Here is a 19,376-nt window from a genome sequence, read left to right as displayed (position 1 = left end):
TCCTTGCAGATCTTCTCCAGTTCCGTCAGGTTGGATGGTGAACGTTGCTGGACAGCCACTTTCAGGTCTCTCCGGAGATGCTCAATTGGGTTTAGGTCAGGGCTCCAGCTGGGCCAGTCAAGAATGGTCACAGAGTTGTTCTGAAGCCACTCCATTGTTATTTTAGCTGTGTGCTTAAGGTCATTGTCTTGTTGGAAGGTGAACCTTTGGCCAAGTCTGAGGTCCAGAGCACTCTGGAAGAGGTTTTCATCCAGGATATCTCTGTACTTGGCTGCATTCATGTTTCCTTCAATTGCAACCAGTCGTCCTGTCCCTGCAGCTGAAAAACACCCCCATAGCACGATGCTGCCACCACCATGTTTCACTGCTGAGATTGTATTGGGCAGGTGATGAGCAGTGCCTGGTTTTCTCCACACATATCGCTTAGAATTATCACCAAAAAGTTCTATCTTCGTCTCATCAGACCAGAGAATCTTATTTCTCATAGTCTGGGAGTCCTTCATGTGGTTTTGAGCAAACTCTATACAGGCTTTCATATGTCTTGCACTGAGGAGAGGCTTCTGTCGGGCCACTCTGCCATAAAGGCCCGACTGGTGTAGGACTACAGTGATAGTTGACTCTGTGGAACTTTCTCCCCAAAGTGATCTTGGGGTTCTTCTTTACCTCTCTCACCAAGGTTCTACTCCCACGATTGCTCAGTTTGGCTGGATGGCCAGGTCTAGGAAGACTTCTGGTGGTCCCAAACTTCTCCCATTTAAGGATTATGGAGGCCACTGTGCTCTTATTAACCTTGAGAAATGCAGAAATTCTTTTGTAACCTTGGCAAGATCTGTGCCTTGCCACAATTCTGTCTCTGAGCTCCTTGGGCAGTTCCTTTTGAGCTCATGATTCTCATTTGGTCTGACTTGCACTGTGAGCTGTGAGGTCTTATATAGACAGGTGTGTGCCTTTCCAAATCAAGTCCTATCAGTTTAATTAAACACAGCTGGACTCCAATGAAGGAGTAGAACCATCTCAAGGAGTAGCACAAGGAAATGGACAGCATGTGACTTAAATATGAGTGTCTGAGCAAAGGGTCTGAATACTTATGACCATGTGATATTTCAGTTTTTCTTTTTTAATAAATTTGCAAAAATTTCTACATTTCTGTTTTTTTCAGTCAAGATGGTGTGCAGAGTGTATTTTAATGAGAAAAAAATGTACTTTTTAGAATTTACCAAATGGCTGCAATGAAACAAAGAGTGAAAAATTTAAAGGGGTCTGAATACTTTCCGTACCCACTGTACATAATATGAGTTTCACTTTTTGTATTGAAGAACTGAAATAAATTTACTTTTTGATGATATTTTAATTTAGTGAGATACACCTGTATATTCGTATTCAAGTGAATGGGAATGAGTTGCAATATCTGTCAGAACCCATAGACAAAGGTGGCACTGTTTCTAGGGAGAAAAAAATCAGAACTTTTTCTAATCTGGGACAACTCCTTTTAAGAATTGTTTCTTTTTACAAACTATTCCAACATACAGTATATTATTTTATTTCTTCTGCAGAATGACTGACACAAAGTTGTGGTTGGTTCTTTGCTTTCCATAAAGCTTCACACTCTCTCACATGTTATCTTCTTCATCTCCTCTTGATATTTGTTGATTTTCTTTCTCTGAATGTTTTCCCAGGTATTTATGGGCTATTGGTAAAAATGTGTGGAAGAGATGGAAAAAACGATTTTTCGTCTTGGTCCAGGTAATTTTTTTCACATTTATTTTATGCCGTTGTATAAGTGTTATACTATGCAGATTGATCGCTGTTGGACATGTGTTATTTACTTAAAGGGGTTTTCCCATCTCTAAGATCCTATCCCAATATGTAATAGGTGTAATAATAACAATATTACCAAATGTCTCCAATTAGAAATTTAGTATAGTTCTTCTGATTCACTATGTCACTTATCCCCATGTAGCTTAGGTATCCATAATTACGATCACTCATATATTGGCAGCTAGTTGTTAGTGGTCGTAACCATGGATATCTAAGCCCTAAGAGACATAGCTAATCAGAAAAACTATACTACGTTTCTAATTGAAGGTATTTGCTAATATTATTGTTATAGCTACTACATACTGGGATAGGATGTTAGAGATGGGAATAAGTGCGACCCTTTTATTTCCATGCACTTGCCTGTTTATATTATCTTTGGTTAGAATTAAAGGGCATGTAGACTTTTTCAATATGCTGTTTGATAATCCTATATGTCTAAAATAAAAAATAGGAGAAAAGTGGAGAGATGGATCTTTGCTGCGCTGCCGAAGACACCGATGGATTATGTCGCTGTATGTGGTGGAAGTATAGAGGAGGCCAAAATAGTAGATAGTGTTTTTTTATTGTTAACGCGTTTCGAAGTTCACAAACTTCTTCATCAGGATAAACCACATTGTAACAAACGTTTGTTTCACGATTATCTTCCGTGTAAAACAGTTGCCGATCATTTCTGTTTTGCACTTTAAAAAAAGTAATCGTTCTTGGAGAGATCACAATTAATTCTGATCAGGGCAGTTCAGAGAAACAGTAATGTGCAAGTGTTTTAGGTCGGTGTGTAATATATGCTGGAAAGTAATAATACTTTTAAAAATAGAAGAGTTCATATTTTAACTTTAGTAATTAACAAAATGCAAAGTGAATGAACAAAAGAGAAATCTAAAAACCTTCAATACTTGGTGACCACAGTTTGCCTTCATCAGTTCTTTCAAATACACTTGTACTTGCACACAGTTTTTGAAGGAACTCGACAGGAGGTTGTTACAAACATCTTGGAGAACTGACCACAGATCTTCTGTGAACATCGCTTATGCAAATCATTCTGCCTCTTCGTGTGATCCCAGACAGACTGGGAACTTTGGCACTGGAACACTATGCCAAAGTTCAATGGAACTTTGCTGCAATACTATGCACAGCCTGTGGAGAGGTGTGGCGCTGTTTTCAAAAGAATGCTGGCCTTTTTTTGACAATTCTGTTCAAGTGGATTAAACAAAATGTGATTATTAACATTAAGCAATAAAACATGAAAAAGTTCAGGAGACAGGGAGGCACAATATGCTGCCACCGCTGCCTAAAAGTCATCATATCACTTTATTGAGCGTCATTCTGAAATTTCATTTTTTACTTTCTTGTGACTTACCATTTTTGTTCTTCGGTAAGGCAGAAGTAGATATGGGTGTTATCTGCACCCTGGTGAATACAGTGTCTGCCACCCATCATGATGATGTGTCAATAAATCATTCCGGAAATGTATGTTCCCCTCTTTTTTTTTTATCATTGACCTTAGTAAATAGATCACTCAACTTGTCCCTTCCTACTGACACAATTTTGTCACAGGCGTTCATGTAACAGACACAGCCCTGAGCCCCTCGTCTCTGCCGCTGTCGCATTTCAAGCCTAAAAGTATTTGTTATTTGTTATTATGGGGGTGGAGGCATCGAAGCACCTGAGTTCTGACCATGACTTCTGACCAGGCAGCTGTCTGCCTCATTGTAATGTATTTATATGGCTGGAATGGGAACGTGTGTCTGCAGGATAGCCCCTGGTATCGTCCTTTCTCTCCCCCTCTGTGTCTCCAGGCCGAGTTCAATTCACTCATCAAATCCAGAAATAAAACTCGGAATGAACTGTAACAGAAAATGTTTACACAGCTTTGCTACAGAAATCACAATTGGAGAGTGTGTTAGGTATAGCAGAGATAAGTGTATGTATTAACTAAAATAAAACCTGCAATTTGCCATAAATATGTAATTGTTTTATCTGATGTAAAAGCCGCCGTTCTCCTGAATCCGGCAATGTTTTTCTTTTGTTCCTGCGCCTCTCCATTCCTGAGATATGGCCCACTCTTCCCTGTATATAAATCTAGTCTTGTTATCCATGTGGGCGTTGTCCTCAACTCTTCTCTGTAGGCATCTACTTGAGGATCACACCCTTTTGGCTAACAAGACTTGATTTATATACAGGGAAGAATTGGTCATATCTCATGAACGGAGAGGAGCAGGAACAAAAGAAAAACATTGCCGGATTCAGGAGAACAGCGGCATTTACACCAGGTAAAGAAATTACAAATTTATAAAAAGTGACAAGTTCTTCTTAAAGGGGTTTTTAAGGATTTTAATAATAATGACCTGTGCTTATGATATCACTATGAGATTAGTAGGTGTATGATTCCACTGATCTGCTGACTGAAGTGGCTGCATGTTACTGGAAATGGCACAGCTGTCTACACTGCATTGTGGCCATGAATGGTACTGCAAGCTCTCTTCCATAAAATAAATGGGTAGAGAGTGAAAGGGCCATGAAAGGTTACGATGGCTAAGAAAACAAAGAAACAAACTGTTTACTGCTAGAATCCACCTCCTACTCCTGATGTCCTGATCGTCCGTGACCTGACCACTGAGGCCACTGATTGGCTGCAGGATCAGGTGGTTGGTGGTCAGGACATCACCACTTCTCATCCAGTGGAGACGGTCTGAGTGGCAGCTCTGGAGTGGGTGATACATTTAAATGGTAATTATGTCTTATTTCTTTTATTAGCTACTCTACCCTCTAAAATTCTAAGTGAGCAGAAGACGCATCAAGTAGTTTTTGCAGGAGCTGCGAAAAATGTGCTAAATTTAAAAAAAATGTTCAAATCTATTGGCCGGACATACTGTAGATCTCCCAGAGAATCTGCCTCCAGAGCTTATTTTAAATGAAAGGGAGAGTTAACAGTGTGAGACATGTAATGACTGACAGTCTGCTCTCCTGATCTACATGTCTCGCACTGGTAACACCACTTTCATTTAAAATGAGCTCTGGAGGTAGATTCCCAGGGAGATCTATGTCCGGCCCATAGAACTTAATGGCTCACATATTTTTTTGTTAAGAAATAGAAAAAATACTATTGAAAAATTATTTCTTCCTTCCTTTCTTCCCCCCTCCCACACTGATTACTTTTCTTTCTTCCTTACTTCATTCTACCCTTAAAGGGGTTGTCTGGTACTTTTTTAATGCTCAATGTATTCAGCATGTGGGCATACGTATCTCTGTAAATACCTTGTGTTGCCGATAATGCCTGTGAGCGGAGCTATCGCTGGCCGCTCACAGGCATCACGTGACCCCCGGCTGAAGCCGGCGCTGACATCCGCTGACGAGGGTCCCTCTTCCGCGTTCCACTGGTGGCTGCTGGGTCGTGGGCGGGGTTATTCCCCTGCGTCACACCCGGCATCCACCGCACGCTCTCCCTCTCCCCATTCATTGGGAAAGCGCGCGGTGGATGCTGGGTGTGACACGGGGAATAATTACGTCCACAACGCAGCAGCCACTGCGGGGACCCCAGCGCTGAGTCACGCCTCACTTTTGATGCCTGTGAGCGGCCACCGATAGCGCCGCTCACAGGCAGTGTCAGCAACACAAGGTATTTACAAGTATACTTATGCCCACATGCTGAATACATTGGGCAATTTAAAAAAAGTACCGGACAACTTCTTTAATCCCTTCCTTACTTCCTTCCCTCCTCCCTACACCTTCATTCTCTCCCTTCCTTCCTCACTTCCTCAAACTCTCATACACTCCCTTCTTTTCTTCCTCTCTTCTTTCCTTCCCTCTTTCCTTCTTTCCTTCCTTTCTTCCTTCCATCCTCATTCTCTACCTTTATTCCTTCCGCATACCTATCACCCTCATTTCCTCCATTCCTTCCTTTTTTCCATCCTCTCTTCCTCCCTCACTTATAACCTTCCCTCGTTTCTTTCTTTTTTTCTTTCTTTCTTTCTTTCTTTCTTTCTTTCTTTCTTTCTTTCTCTCTTTCTTCCTTCCGTCTTTCCTTCCCTACTTCCTTACCTCACTCTTTTTTTGTTCTTTCACACTCAAATTGATTATCCATGTTATAAGTTACATGCCACCTTTCTTTCTCTCTCATTCCCTTTCTTTCTTTCTTTCTTTCTTTCTTTCTTTCTTCTTTCCTTCCTTCTTTCCTTCCCTACTTCCTTACCTCCCTCCTTTTTTCTTCCATCCCCAAATTGATTCCCCAAGTTACATCCCACACTCATTCCCTTCCTTCCTCCCTCATTCCCTTCCTTCCTTCCTCTCTCCCACCCTTGTTGCCTCCATTCCTTCTTTTCTGCTGACCTCCTTCCCTTCCACCCTCATTCCCTTCTTCCTTCAATATACTTGAATAAACTACAGACTGCCCTATTCTATAAGAACCCTAAGTTTTGGTTTGTATTGAAGCCACATGAGCACATTTTAAACATTTTTTCACATTTTAAACAGAAAAATCATGGGCAAACTGAGTGTAAAAATATATATTACTTAAATCCAAGGTGATTGAAAAAGTGATTAATATAAGTTTGACCAGCAGGTGGCAGAAGAAACTCACAGATCGTAATAATGTACATGAATGTGATACTTTTGTTTTCAGAAACTAGCAATGATTTTAGTATCTTGTGAGCTCATAAAGTGCATTGTTCTTCTATCTAATCTATTTATCTAGTTATTTTTTTCTTTCTAGTCTTTCTTTCTTTCTTCCTTCCTTCCTTTCTTTCTTTCTTTCTGCCTGCCTTCCCTTTTCTGACTATATAAATCTATCTTTCTATCTGTCCGTCCATCCATCTATCTAATGGTATAACGATCGTGGTCACAGAGGTCGTGACAGCGAGTGGGCCCATGTGGGTGGGGGACCACCGACACCAGTGCAAACTTCAACTGGATGTGCATCCTCGGACGTACAGACAGCTGAAGTGTATTGCAGCACAGGGAAGCCGTCGGGTCCATGCGCTGCAATACACTCTGCCGACCAATCACAGGCCTGCAGCTAACGTCGGCGTGCACGTAACCCTTTGCAGATGGCAGTGACGTCATGCGCTCCCATCACTTGCACTCTGAAGTCAGCTGCCGGCTTCAGAAGAGGACGCTGCGTGGAGGGGGAGCTGAGGGAAGGTGAGTACAATCTCTTGTTTTTTTCTATACATTAACCCCTTACCGACATTGTCAGTAATAGTACGTCCCCGTGTCCTGGGCCTATTGGACCAGGTACATACTATTACACACAATATGATCGCGCCCGCACAGAACCTGTGCAGGGCGATCGCCACCGGGTGTCAGCTGATTGTCAAAGCTGACACCCGGTACTATGTGCCAGGGAGGTACCGCACTGCTCCCGGCACATTAACTCCTGAAATTCTGTGATCGAGCAAGGGGAGGTAAGCACGCCCCTCTTACATTGTTTCCGGGGTCGGGCGCTGTGTCTACTGGGTCCCGGTCGTTGCCATGGTGACCCAATGTCGTCATGATGACATCCTGGTCAGCAGGCATCAGGAAGTTACTTTGATCATGCGCAGTGCACGATCAAAGTAGCTTCTGCCTGCGAAGCGCTGACAGGCTGTATAGCATAGAGATGCTGATGCTGCATCTCTATGCTGTACAAGCGATCAGCCTGCAAAAAATGAAAGTCCCATAGTGGGACAAAGTGTAAAAGTAAAAAAAAAAGTGTCAGAAAGTGAAAAAAAAATTGTAAAAATATAAAAAAATCTGAAAAAATAATCCCCAAAAAATAAAAATATACTGTACCTATAAATAAATATTATTGTGAAAATAAACAAAAAAAACAATAAAAGTACACATATTTGGTATTGCCACGTCCAGAACGACCTGACCTATAAAACTGTCCCACTAGTCAACCCCTTTAGTGAACAAGGGAAAAAAAAAAAATGAAGCAAAAAACAATGCTTTATCATTATACCATCAAACAAAAAATGAAATAAAATGCGATCAAAAAGACGAATGTAAATAAAAATGCTACAGCTGAAAACGCCATTTTGTCCCACAAAAACAAGCTGTCATAAAGCTCCATCAGCCAAAAAATAAAAAAGTTATATCTCTCAGAATAGAGCGATACAAAAAATTTTTTTTTTCTATAAAATAGTTTTAATTGTATAAAATCGCCAAAACATAAAAAGATATAAAGGTGGTATCGCTGTAAATGTACTGACCAGAAGAATAAAGCTGACTTATCAGTTTTACCACAAGCGGAATGGCATAAAAAAAAAACAATTCCTGAATTGTTGGTTTTTGTTTATTCTGCCTCCCAAATATTGGAATAGAAAGCAATCAAAAAATGTCACGTGCCCGAAAATGGTACCAATAAAAACGTCAACTTGTCCCACAAAAAACAAGCCATCACATGACTCTGTCGGCCGAAATATGGAAAAATGATTGCAAAAACTAGTCTTTGCAAAAAAATGCGTCTTTTAGTGTGTGAGGCTATGTGCCCACGATGCAGAAATGCTGCATATTTTTTCCGCTTCTCCCTGGCAGGAAAAACGCATGCGGATTTTACATGCGTTTTTCCCGACAGGTAGAAGTGTTTGTCAAGCGTTTTTGCATGCGGGTTATCAAGCGCTTTTCCAAGCGATTTTAGCATCACTTGGAAAAGTGCTTGACAACTTGGTCACACTTTATGAATCCATGCAACCGGCATGGATTTATATAGTGTGACCAAGTAATAGTTAAAAAAAAAGAATAAGAATGGTAAAAAATAAAAAATAAAGATTATACTCACATTCCGATGTCCCTCCGCCCCATATGTTTCGCGGCTGTTCTACAGCCAAAAAAAACTTGCGGGGATTGCCTGCCATGCACGAGCGATCCCCGCATTTTTTTTTTGGGTGTCTAACAACCGTGAAACATGCAAGATGGGGACTCGAACATGTCACTTGAGCACCCGCAATATATGGTGCGTACCCGAGTATCCGATGCAAACTCAAGAAGCGAGCACTTGCGCTCAAGGCTAATGACAACTTATTCAATATGATGACCTAATGTTATCAAATTCTGTGTCGTACCTCTGAGTTCAAAATGTTCACTATATCCCTTGATAAAATCCTTGAGGGGTCTAGTTTCCAAAATGGGTTCACTTGTGGGGGGTTTCCACTGTTTAGGCGCAATAGGGGCTCTCCAAACGCGACATGGTGTCTGCTCTCGATTCCAGCCAATTTTGAGTTCAAAAAGTCACACAGTGCTCTTTCCCTTCTGAACCCTGTCGCATGCCAAAACAGTGTATTTTCCCCACATATGGGGTATCGGTGTACTCAGGAGAAATTGAACAACAGTTTTTGTGGTCCATTTTCTTCTTTTACCCTTGTGAAAATAAAAAATTTGGGGCTAAAAGATCATTTTTGTGGAAAAAGTTAGATTTTTTTATTTTCATGGTTCTACATTATAAACTTCTGTGAAGCACCTGGGGGTTCAGGTTCCTCACCACATATCTAGAGATGTTCCTTGAGGGGTATAGTTTCCAAAATGGGGTCAGATGTTGGCAGTTTCCACTGTTTAGGCACATTAGGGGCTCCCCAAACGCGACATGGAATCTGCTAATTATTCAAGCAAATTTTACATGCAAAAAGTCAAATGGCGCTCATTCCCTTCCGAGCCCTGCCGTGTGCCCAAACAGTGTTTTTCCTCCACATATGTGGTATCAGCGTGCTCACGAGAAATTGCACAACAAATTTTGGGGTCCATTTTTTCCTGTTACCCTTGCGAAAATAAAAAAAATTGGGTCTAAAGTAAAATTTTTGTGAAAAAAGTTAAATGTTAATTTTTTTTCTTCCATATTCCAAAAATTCCTGTGAAGCACCTGAAGGGTTAATAAACTTCTTGAATGTGGTTTTGAGCACCTTGAGGGGTGCAGTTTTCAGAATAATGTTACTTTTGGGTATTTTCTGTCATAAAGGCCCCTCCAAATCACTTCAAATGTGATGTGGTCCCTAAAAAAAATTGTTTTGTAAATTTTATTGGAAAAATGAGAAATCGCTGGTCAACTTTTAACCCTTATAACTTCCTGACCAAAAAAAAATTTGGTTCCAAAATTGTGCTGATGTAAAGTAGACATGTGGGTAATGTTATTTATTAAGTATTTTGTGTGACATATCTCTCTGATTTAAGGGCATGGAAATTCAAATTTTGAAAATTGCGAAATTTTTACCAAATTTCCAATTTTTTACAAATAAACACAAATCATATCGAAGAAATTTTACCACTGTCATGAAGTACTATATATCACGCAAAAACAATCTCAGAATCAGTGGGATCCGTTGAAGCGTTCCAGAGTAATTACCTCATAAAGGGACAGTGGTCAGAATTGTAAAAATTGGCCTGGTCATTAACGTGCAAACAACCTTCGAGGGTGAAGGGGTTAAAGAACAGCGGCAGAAACGGGGACATATATACCAGGATGGGGGATATATACACCAGGATGGGGAACATATATACCAGGATGGGGGATATATATACCAGGATGGGGAACATACATACCAGGAAGGGGAACATATATACCAGGATGGGGGATATACAGTATATACCAGGATGGTGAACATACATACCAGGATGGGGAACATACATACCAGGATGGGGAACATACATACCAGGATGGGGGATATATATACCAGGATGGGGAACATAGATACCAGGAAGGGGAACATAGATACCAGGATGGAGGATATATATACCAGGATGGGGAACATACATACCAGGATGGGGGATATATATACCAGGATGGGGAACATACATACTAGGATGGGGAACATACATACCAGGATGGGATATATATATACTAGGATGGGCCCAGGATGGGAGACATTACTACATAATGGAGAAGGGGGGAAACTTGTATTTCCTTATAGGACTTAGAGAGTTGCAAGGGTCTATACATCCGACCAACATGCTAGGGGGCCCAGGTTCAAATTTTGCATCTGGGCCCATAAGACTCTAATTATGTAACTCTATCTATCTATCTATCTATCTATCTATCTATCTATCTATCTATCTATCTATCTGTACCTATATATATATGCACTATATGGTAAAAGTATGTGCCCCCTCCGCCTTACACTTACAGGAGCTTTTATGACCTCCCATTCTACTCCCATAGATATTAATATGCAGTCGGTCCCTTCAAGCTATAACAGCTCCAGCTCTTCTGGATGAATGGGCAAAAATTCCCTCAGACACCTCCACAAATTTGTAGAAAACCTTCCCAGAAGAGCATTTGTGAGGTCAGACCCTGATGTAGGGGAGAGGCCGGGGTCATATTCTCTGGTCTAGTTCATCTCACAGGTGTTGGGTGAGTCTGAGGTCTGGGCTCTGTGTGGCCGGTCATGTTCTTCCCACCAAACTCCCCCAACCATGTCTGTATGGACCTTCTGCACTGGGCACTGTCATTGGGAACAGAAAAGGGTCTTCCCCAAACTGTTCACACAAAGCTGAAAGCAAAAATTGTCCAAAATGTGGTGTGCTGAAACATTAACATTTTTCTCCACTTGAACTAATGGCCAAGGCCAAATCCTGATAACAGCCCACAGTTTTATCCCTCGTCCACCAAACTGTACAGTGGGCACAATACAGTTAGGGGGTAACATTCTCCTGGAATCACCAAACCCAGACTTGTCCATCAGATGCTGATAGAGAAGTGTGATCTGTCACTGCACAGAACACGTTTCCTCCAGAGTCCATGGTGGCGGCTTTACACCACTGCATCCGACACTCGCCACTGTGCTTGGTGATGTATGGCTGCATGCAGCTGCTCGGCCATGAAGCTACCGGCGGGGGCGCAGTGTTTCTGCTGATGTTAATACCAGAGGAGGTCTGGACTCTGCAGTTATGGGGTCAGCAGAGCTTTGGTGACTTTTCTGCCCTCTGCTCCTCAGCACTCGGCCCCCCGCTATGTAACGTTATGGGGTCTCCACTTCGTGGCTGAGTTGCTGCGGTTCCTTCCATTTCTCAATAATATCACTCACAGGTGATGGAGGAAGATTGAGGAGGGAAGAAATGTCATGATCGGACTTGTTACCCCAGTGGCTCCTATTACAGGACCGCACTGGTATCAGGGAGCTCTGCACCACGGGCCGTTCTGTCACATGGTTGTAAAGGCCGACGGCATAGCGGGGGGCTGAATATTATACACTGGGGGCCGATGGGGCCGGATATTATACACCGGGGCAGAGGATGGAGGTTACACACCGGGGGCTGGGCGATGGATATTATATGCTGAGGGGGAGAGGGGCCGGATGTTATACACTGGGGGTGCGGTGCTGGATGTTATACACTGGGGGTGCGGGGCTGGATGTTATACACTGGGGGTGCGGGGCTGGATGTTACACACCGGGGGCTGGGCGATGGATATTATATGCTGAAGGGGCGAGGGGCCGAATGTTATACACTGGGGGTGCGGGGCTGGATGTTATACACTGGGGGTGCTGGGCTGGATGTTATACACTGGGGGTGCGGGGCTGGATGTTATACACTGGGGGTGCGGGGCTGGATGTTATACACTGGGGGTGCGGGCCTGGATGTTATACACTGGGCATGCGGGGCTGGATGTTATAAACTGGGCATGCGGGGCTGGATGTTATACACTGGGGGTGCGGGCCTGGATGTTATACACTGGGGGTGCGGGGCTGAATGTTATACACTGGGGGTGCGGGGCTGGATGTTATACACTGGGGGTGCGGGGCTGGATGTTATACACTGGGGGGTGCGGGGCCGAATGTTATACACTGGGGGGTGCGGGGCCGAATGTTATACACTGGGGGTGCGGGGCTGGATGTTATACACTGGGGGGTGCGGGGCTGGATGTTATACACTGGGGGTGCGGGGCTGGATGTTATACACTGGGGGTGCGGGTCTGGATGTTATACACTGGGGGTGCGGGCCTGGATGTTATACACTGGGGGTGCGGGGCTGAATGTTATACACTGGGGGTGCGGGGCTGGATGTTATACACTGGGGGTGCGGGGCTGGATGTTATACACTGGGGGGTGCGGGGCCGAATGTTATACACTGGGGGTGCGGGGCTGGATGTTATACACTGGGGGTGCTGGGCTGGATGTTATACACTGGGGGTGCGGGGCTGGATGTTATACACTGGGGGTGCGGGGCTGAATGTTATACACTGGGGGTGCGGGGCTGGATGTTATACACTGGGGGTGCGGAGCTGGATGTTATACACTGGGGGGTGCGGGGCTGGATGTTATACACTGGGGGTGCGGGGCTGGATGTTATACACTGGGGGTGCGGGCCTGGATGTTATACACTGGGGGTGCGGGGATGGATGTTATACAATGGGGCAATGGCACTGGATGAATAATCTGAATTCAATGATTAAGATGTGTGTCCCTGCACTTTTGTCCAAGTACATATATGTGTGTATATAATTACTATGTATAATAAGTCACAATCCCATAAATCTATGTATATTCTCCTATAATAGAGCACATTACTAATCCCTTCCCCTGGTTGAACACTAGAGGGGGCTACATACCTAACGCTCTGTACGATGGTATACTTTACAGATCATGCCCCAGTAATATGTTGCTGCGTGCTGCCATTAATTATCAGACGCTGGTGTTGTCCTGTATTCCGGAATCCATTATGTCTAACATAATATCCTTCATCCTTCTCCAGATCCGAATTTGCATTTCATTTCCCATATACTCCTTAGACACATCGGCACATAGAGTATTTTAAACAAATGTCCCAAATCTAAGGTTTATTCCAGGGGGTCAAAAAAATGTCCAAACCAATAAAATGATGTAAGGAAAGCGGGATGTGACACAACCTTAACAAAGTCATTTGAAATCATTTGACAGTAAATTTCCCTGTAAGTTCCTGGCCTGCGGCTCGGAGAATCCTTTGCTTTCTAACAGTCTCCTTCCAGATTTATAAAATGCTAAAAATTCAAGCTGGGTTTTGATGGAGCCTGGCTGCGTCCTGGAGGCCATTCTAGTGCCTGACACAGCCCCCCGCAGCCAACAGGGCCGCCGTCATCTCCCTGACAGCGAATGTATCGTGTCAGGAAAATGGTAACGCACAGGAGTGAAAGCTGCCATTTACAGTGCTGATGACAACCTCGGCAGGGATCAGTCGGCTTTGCCTTCATATGACTGGCACCTACTAGTCAAAGCGGCATTGTTTGTGACAAGGTGTCACTCCTCCGCTTGTCTCATGTGAATGATGAGTCTTCAGAGCGTCTTACAGTCACATGTGCACATGACTCGGAATAATACATTGTTACTTTACCACCAACATGTATCAATAATGGAGGGAACTAACCAGATACGATGTATCAATTGGGTGACGGTAACAATGTTCAGTAACCAACTGATAAATGCAAGAGATGGCGGATAAAAGTACAAAGAGGAATCAGCGCGAGGTCCGGGGTCAGGGCAATCACACGGGGGGGGGAGGGGGGGGGGGGCGATTGTCGTCTCATCAGATTACAAGATAAAGGAGAAGATGACAAGAAAAGACAAAGGGTAAAGAGGATTGTAACAACAGATAGATAGATAGATAGATAGATAATAGATGATAGATAGATAGACAGACAGATAGATAGATAGATAGATAGATAGATAATAGATATATAGATAGATAGATAGATAGATAGATAGATAATAGATATATAGATAGATAGATAGATGATAGATAGATAGATATATAGATAGATAGATAGATAGATAATAGATGATAGATAGACAGACAGATAGATAGATAGATAGATAGATAGATAGATAGATAATAGATATATAGATAGATAGATAGATAGATGATAGATAGATAGATAGATAGATAATAGATAGATAGATAGATAATAGATAGATGATAGATAGATAATAGATAGATGATAGATAGATAGATAGATAATAGATAGATAGATAGATAGATAATAGATAGATGATAGATAGATAGATAGATGATAGATAGATAGATATATAGATAGATAGATAATAGACAGATAGATAGATAGATAGATAGATAGATAGATAGATAATAGATAGATGATAGATAGATAGATATATAGATAATAGATAGATAGATGATAGATAGATAGATAGATAGATAGATGATAGATAGATGATAGATAGATAGATAATAGATAATAGATAGATAGATAGATAGATGATAGATAGATAGATAATAGATAGATAGATAATAGATAGATAGATTAGAGACAGATGATAGATAGATAGATAATAGATGATAGATAGATAATATATAGATAGATAGATAATAGATAGATTGATAGATAGATAGATAGATAGATTATAGATAGATACTATAGATAGATAATAGATAAATAATAGATAATAGATAGATAATAGAGAGATAGATAGATAATAGATCGATAATAGATGATAGATAGATAGATGATAGATAGATGATAGATAGATAAATAGATGATAGATAGATAATAGATGATAGATAGATATTTTATATCTATATATACAGTAGATGACTGGTAAGGAGATAGCTGATAAGCGACATAGGTAGATTATGTCTAGATAGGAGGTAGATACTATATATAAATATATATACAGTATATATGAAGATAGATAGACAGACAGATAGATAGATAGACAATAGATAGATAATAGATAGATACATAGATGATAGATAGATAGATAATAGATAGAGGGATAGATAATAGATAGCTGGTAGATAGATAGATAGATAGATAGATAGATAGATAGATAGATAGATAGATAGATGATAGATAGATAATAGATAGATAGATAGATAGATAGATAATAGATAGATAGATGATAGATAGATAGATAGATAATAGTTAGATGATAGATAGATAATAGATAGATGATAGATAGATAGATAATAGATAGATAGATAGATAGATGATAGATAGATAGATAGATAATAGATTGATAATAGATAGATGATAGATAATAGATAGATAGATAGATAGATAGATAATAGATAGATAGATGATAGATAATAGATAGATAGATAATAGATAGATAGATAGATAATAGATAGATGATAGATAGATAATAGATAGATGATAGATAGATAGATAGATAATAGATAGATAGATAGATAGATAGATGATAGATGATAGATAGATAGATAGATAATAGATTGATAATAGATAGATGATAGATAATAGATAGATAGATAATAGATAGATAGATGATAGATAATAGATAGATAGATAGATAATAGATAGATAGATGATAGATAGATAGATAGATAGATAGACATGCAGATTATTTATAGTTAGCAAATAGATACTGTTGATAGGAAAATCCCCAAAAAATGTAGGCAGCACTCCAAAGAATATTCAATGTATAAAAGCCCAGATGTTTAATTGCCCCACATGTAAAATGTTCAGCTCAAGTACACAAAACCTTTGTTAAGCAATAATAAAATGTGACATGTGACTGGTTTATATAGACATAGCACATTAGTATAATTACATACATTAAAGGGCATCTATCAGTAGGATCAACTCTCCAAACCCGTCTATATAGGCATGGTCATAGAAAATCAAAGAAAAAGATACCTTGATATCTGTGATCCAATGTTTTATTCCAGAGAAATCTATGTTTTTCTTAATATGTAAATGATCTGTTAGGATCTATGGGCCGGACATAGATCTACCTCAGAATCTGCCTCCAGAGCTTATAGTAAAAAAAAGGTTGTATTACCAGTGTGAGACATGTAGATAAGGAGAGTAGACTGTCAGTCATTACATGTCTCACACTGGTAACACCGCCTTTAACCCCTTTACTTTCAAAGGCTGTTTGCACGTTAACGACAGGCCAATTTTTACAATTCTGATGAGTGAAAAATTTTTTTGGTTAGGAAGTTATAAGGGTTAGACATTGACCAGCGATTTCTCATTTTTCCAACAAAATTTAAAAAAACATTTTTTTAGGGACCACATCACATTTGAAGTGACTTGGAGGGGCCTTTATGACAGAAAATACCCAAAAGTAACATTATTCTGAAAACTGCACCCCTCAAGGTGCTCAAAACCACATTCAAGAAGTTTATTAACCCTTCAGGTGCTTCACAGGAATTTTTGGAATATGGAAGAAAACAATGAACATTTAACTTTTTTTCACAAAAATTTTACTTTAGACCCACATTTTTTTTTTGCAAGGGTAACAGGAAAAAATGAACCTCAAAATTTATTGTGCAATTTCTCCTGAGCACGCCAAAACCCAATATGTGGGGGAAAACCACTTTTTGGGCGCACAGCAGTGCCCTAGGGGGGTGTAGTTTCTAAAATGGTGTCACCTGTGGGGGGTTTCCACTGCTTAGGCACATCAGGGGCTCTCCAAATGCAACATGGCGTCCTTTAATTATTCAAACATATTTTACATTCAAAAAGTCAAATAGCGCTCCTTCCCTTCTGCGGTGCGCCAGAACAGTGTTTTTTCACTACATATGGGGTATCGGCTTACTCAGGAGAAATTTCACAACAAATGGTATGGTGCAGTTTCTCCTGCTACTCTTATGAAAATACAAAATTGGGGGCTGAAAAACATTTTTATTGAAAAAATGTGAAAATTTTATTTTGAAGGCTCAATGTTATAAACTTCTGTGAAGCACCTGGGGGTTCATGGTGCTCACCAGACATCTAGATAAGTTCCCTGAGGGGTCACCTATGGGAGGTTTCACCTGTTTAGGCACATCAGGGGCTCCCCAAACGCGATATGGTGTCTGTTAATTATTCAAGCAAATTTTACATTCAAAAAGTCAAATAGCGTTCCTTCCCTTCCGAACCTTGTGGTGCGCCCAAACAGTGTTTTTTCCCCACATATGGGATATCGGCTTACTCAGGAGAAATTACACAACAAATGGTATGGTGTAATTTCTCCTGCTACCCTTATGAAAATGCAAAATTGGGGGCTGAAAAACATTTTTGTTTAGAAAAATGTGAAAATGTTATTTTTACGGCTCAATGGTATAAACTTCTGTGAAGCGCCTGGGGGTTCAAGGTGCTCACCACACATCTAGATAAGTTCCCTGAGAACTTATCCAGATGTGTGGGGAGCACTCTGAACCCCAGGTGCTTCACAGAAGTTTATAACGTAGAGAGTCGAGACATGAAAACAAGAGAATCAAACCAAACTTTCTCCACAAAAATGATCTTTTAGGCCCAAATTTTTTATTTTCACAAGGGTAAGAGGAGAAAATTGACCCCAAAAATTGTTGTGCAATTTCTCCTGAGTACTATTTGCATCGGGTACTCGGGTATGCACCAAGTGTCGCGGGTGCTCGAGTGGCATGCTCGAGTCCCCGTCCCGCATGTTTCATGGTTGTTAGACACACAAAAAAACATGCAGGGATCGCTCGTGTATGGCAGGCGATCCCCGTGTGTTTTTTTGGCTGTGTAACAGCCGCGAAACGTGTGGGGCAGGGACTCCAGCATGTCACTTGAGCACCTGTGATACTCTGTGCATACCCGAGCACCCAATGCAAACTCAAGTAGCGAGCACTTTCGCTCAACACTAGTCGCCACTCGCCATATCATCATTTTTTTTCTTTACTTTTGAAAAAATACTGTAGCGCCCCGAGGGTTCGGCCGCTACAGGGGTATTGCACCTCTGCCAGAGGTGTGGTATTCCACTCCCAGGTAAGGATGGAGTTCAGGGCTCAGTTAGCTGCATACAGCACACACACCCCATTTCCGAGGGACAGCTCAACGGTGCTCTCACTAGACAGAAGTGCAGGCACGACCGACTATGTCCCTGTCTGGAGTGGGGAGGGGGGTGGAACACCCAGTGCTGTAGGGGCAGATAGGGGTTGGTTCCTGAGCGTAGGAAGGAGCCCATTGGTTGCTGGTCACCTGGACTCATGGCTAGAGGGAGGTATAAAAGGTGGGCACCATCTTAGCTCTGAAAGAAGAGAAGTCCTGTCCAGAGAGGAGAATACAGGGAGTAGAGGCTCTGTAGGAGCTCTACTCCAGGAGGGCCTAGTGAGAGGCCGAGGAGGAGGTGAAGGGGAGCTGTGATTAAGTCTCATCCCAGCTCCACGAGGAAGGAACAGACAGGAACGGAAAGGAACAGAGAAGGAGAAGAAGAGACAGAGAAACAGAAGGGCTCAGGAACAAGAAGGTGGAAGGGACCCTAAGAACCCACGAGAATCCAGGGTGCAGGGTCAGGCAGATTAAGGGTACCGGATCCCAAGTTGGTGGAGGAGAAACAACTCTCAGCCAAAGACCAGAGGTCGTGATCATTTATTGGTGTGACACCTCATCAAACCTGCTAGGAAGGCACCATATAGGACAGCGGAGGACGGGGCCCACTTTTAACCACACAAGTCCGCGGTAGCTGGACAAAAGTGGGTCACTGGTGCGGCAGGCCAGAGGAAGGATTAAAGGGGGTCCTGAGCCATACTCCTGAACTGCCTGGGAGTTGACCGAGCCCCTCACCTGGTGGACGCAGCACGGCTCGGGCAGTCATTCCTTGCAGAAGTGACTTGGACATTAATCGTGAGTAAAGACCCTGGACTGCAATACGTTGTCTGTGTGCTTTTTCGCTCCTCCGGCACTACCGGTACGG

General features: G+C 41.8%; 1 protein-coding gene across 16 annotated transcripts in view; it reads left to right on the top strand.

The window, feature by feature from the left end:
- Window positions 1-19,376, top strand: part of CADPS (calcium dependent secretion activator) — a 646,882-nt gene that overhangs the window by 366,249 nt on the left and 261,257 nt on the right. For all 16 annotated transcript variants that reach the window (XM_073644657.1, XM_073644651.1, XM_073644660.1 and 13 more), the window contains exon 9: window positions 1,677-1,743. In XM_073644657.1, coding sequence (XP_073500758.1) covers window positions 1,677-1,743 — 67 coding nt within the window. The remainder of the gene's footprint in view (window positions 1-1,676; window positions 1,744-19,376) is intronic.

The sequence above is a fragment of the Phyllobates terribilis genome, unplaced genomic scaffold (assembly GCF_046119375.1).
Source record: "Phyllobates terribilis strain yellow unplaced genomic scaffold, ASM4611937v1 Scaffold_8__6_contigs__length_399053987, whole genome shotgun sequence".
NCBI lineage: Eukaryota > Metazoa > Chordata > Amphibia > Anura > Dendrobatidae > Phyllobates > Phyllobates terribilis.
The sequence above is the reverse complement of the archived record's forward strand: the minus strand, read 5'-3'. Positions and strand labels throughout refer to the sequence as shown.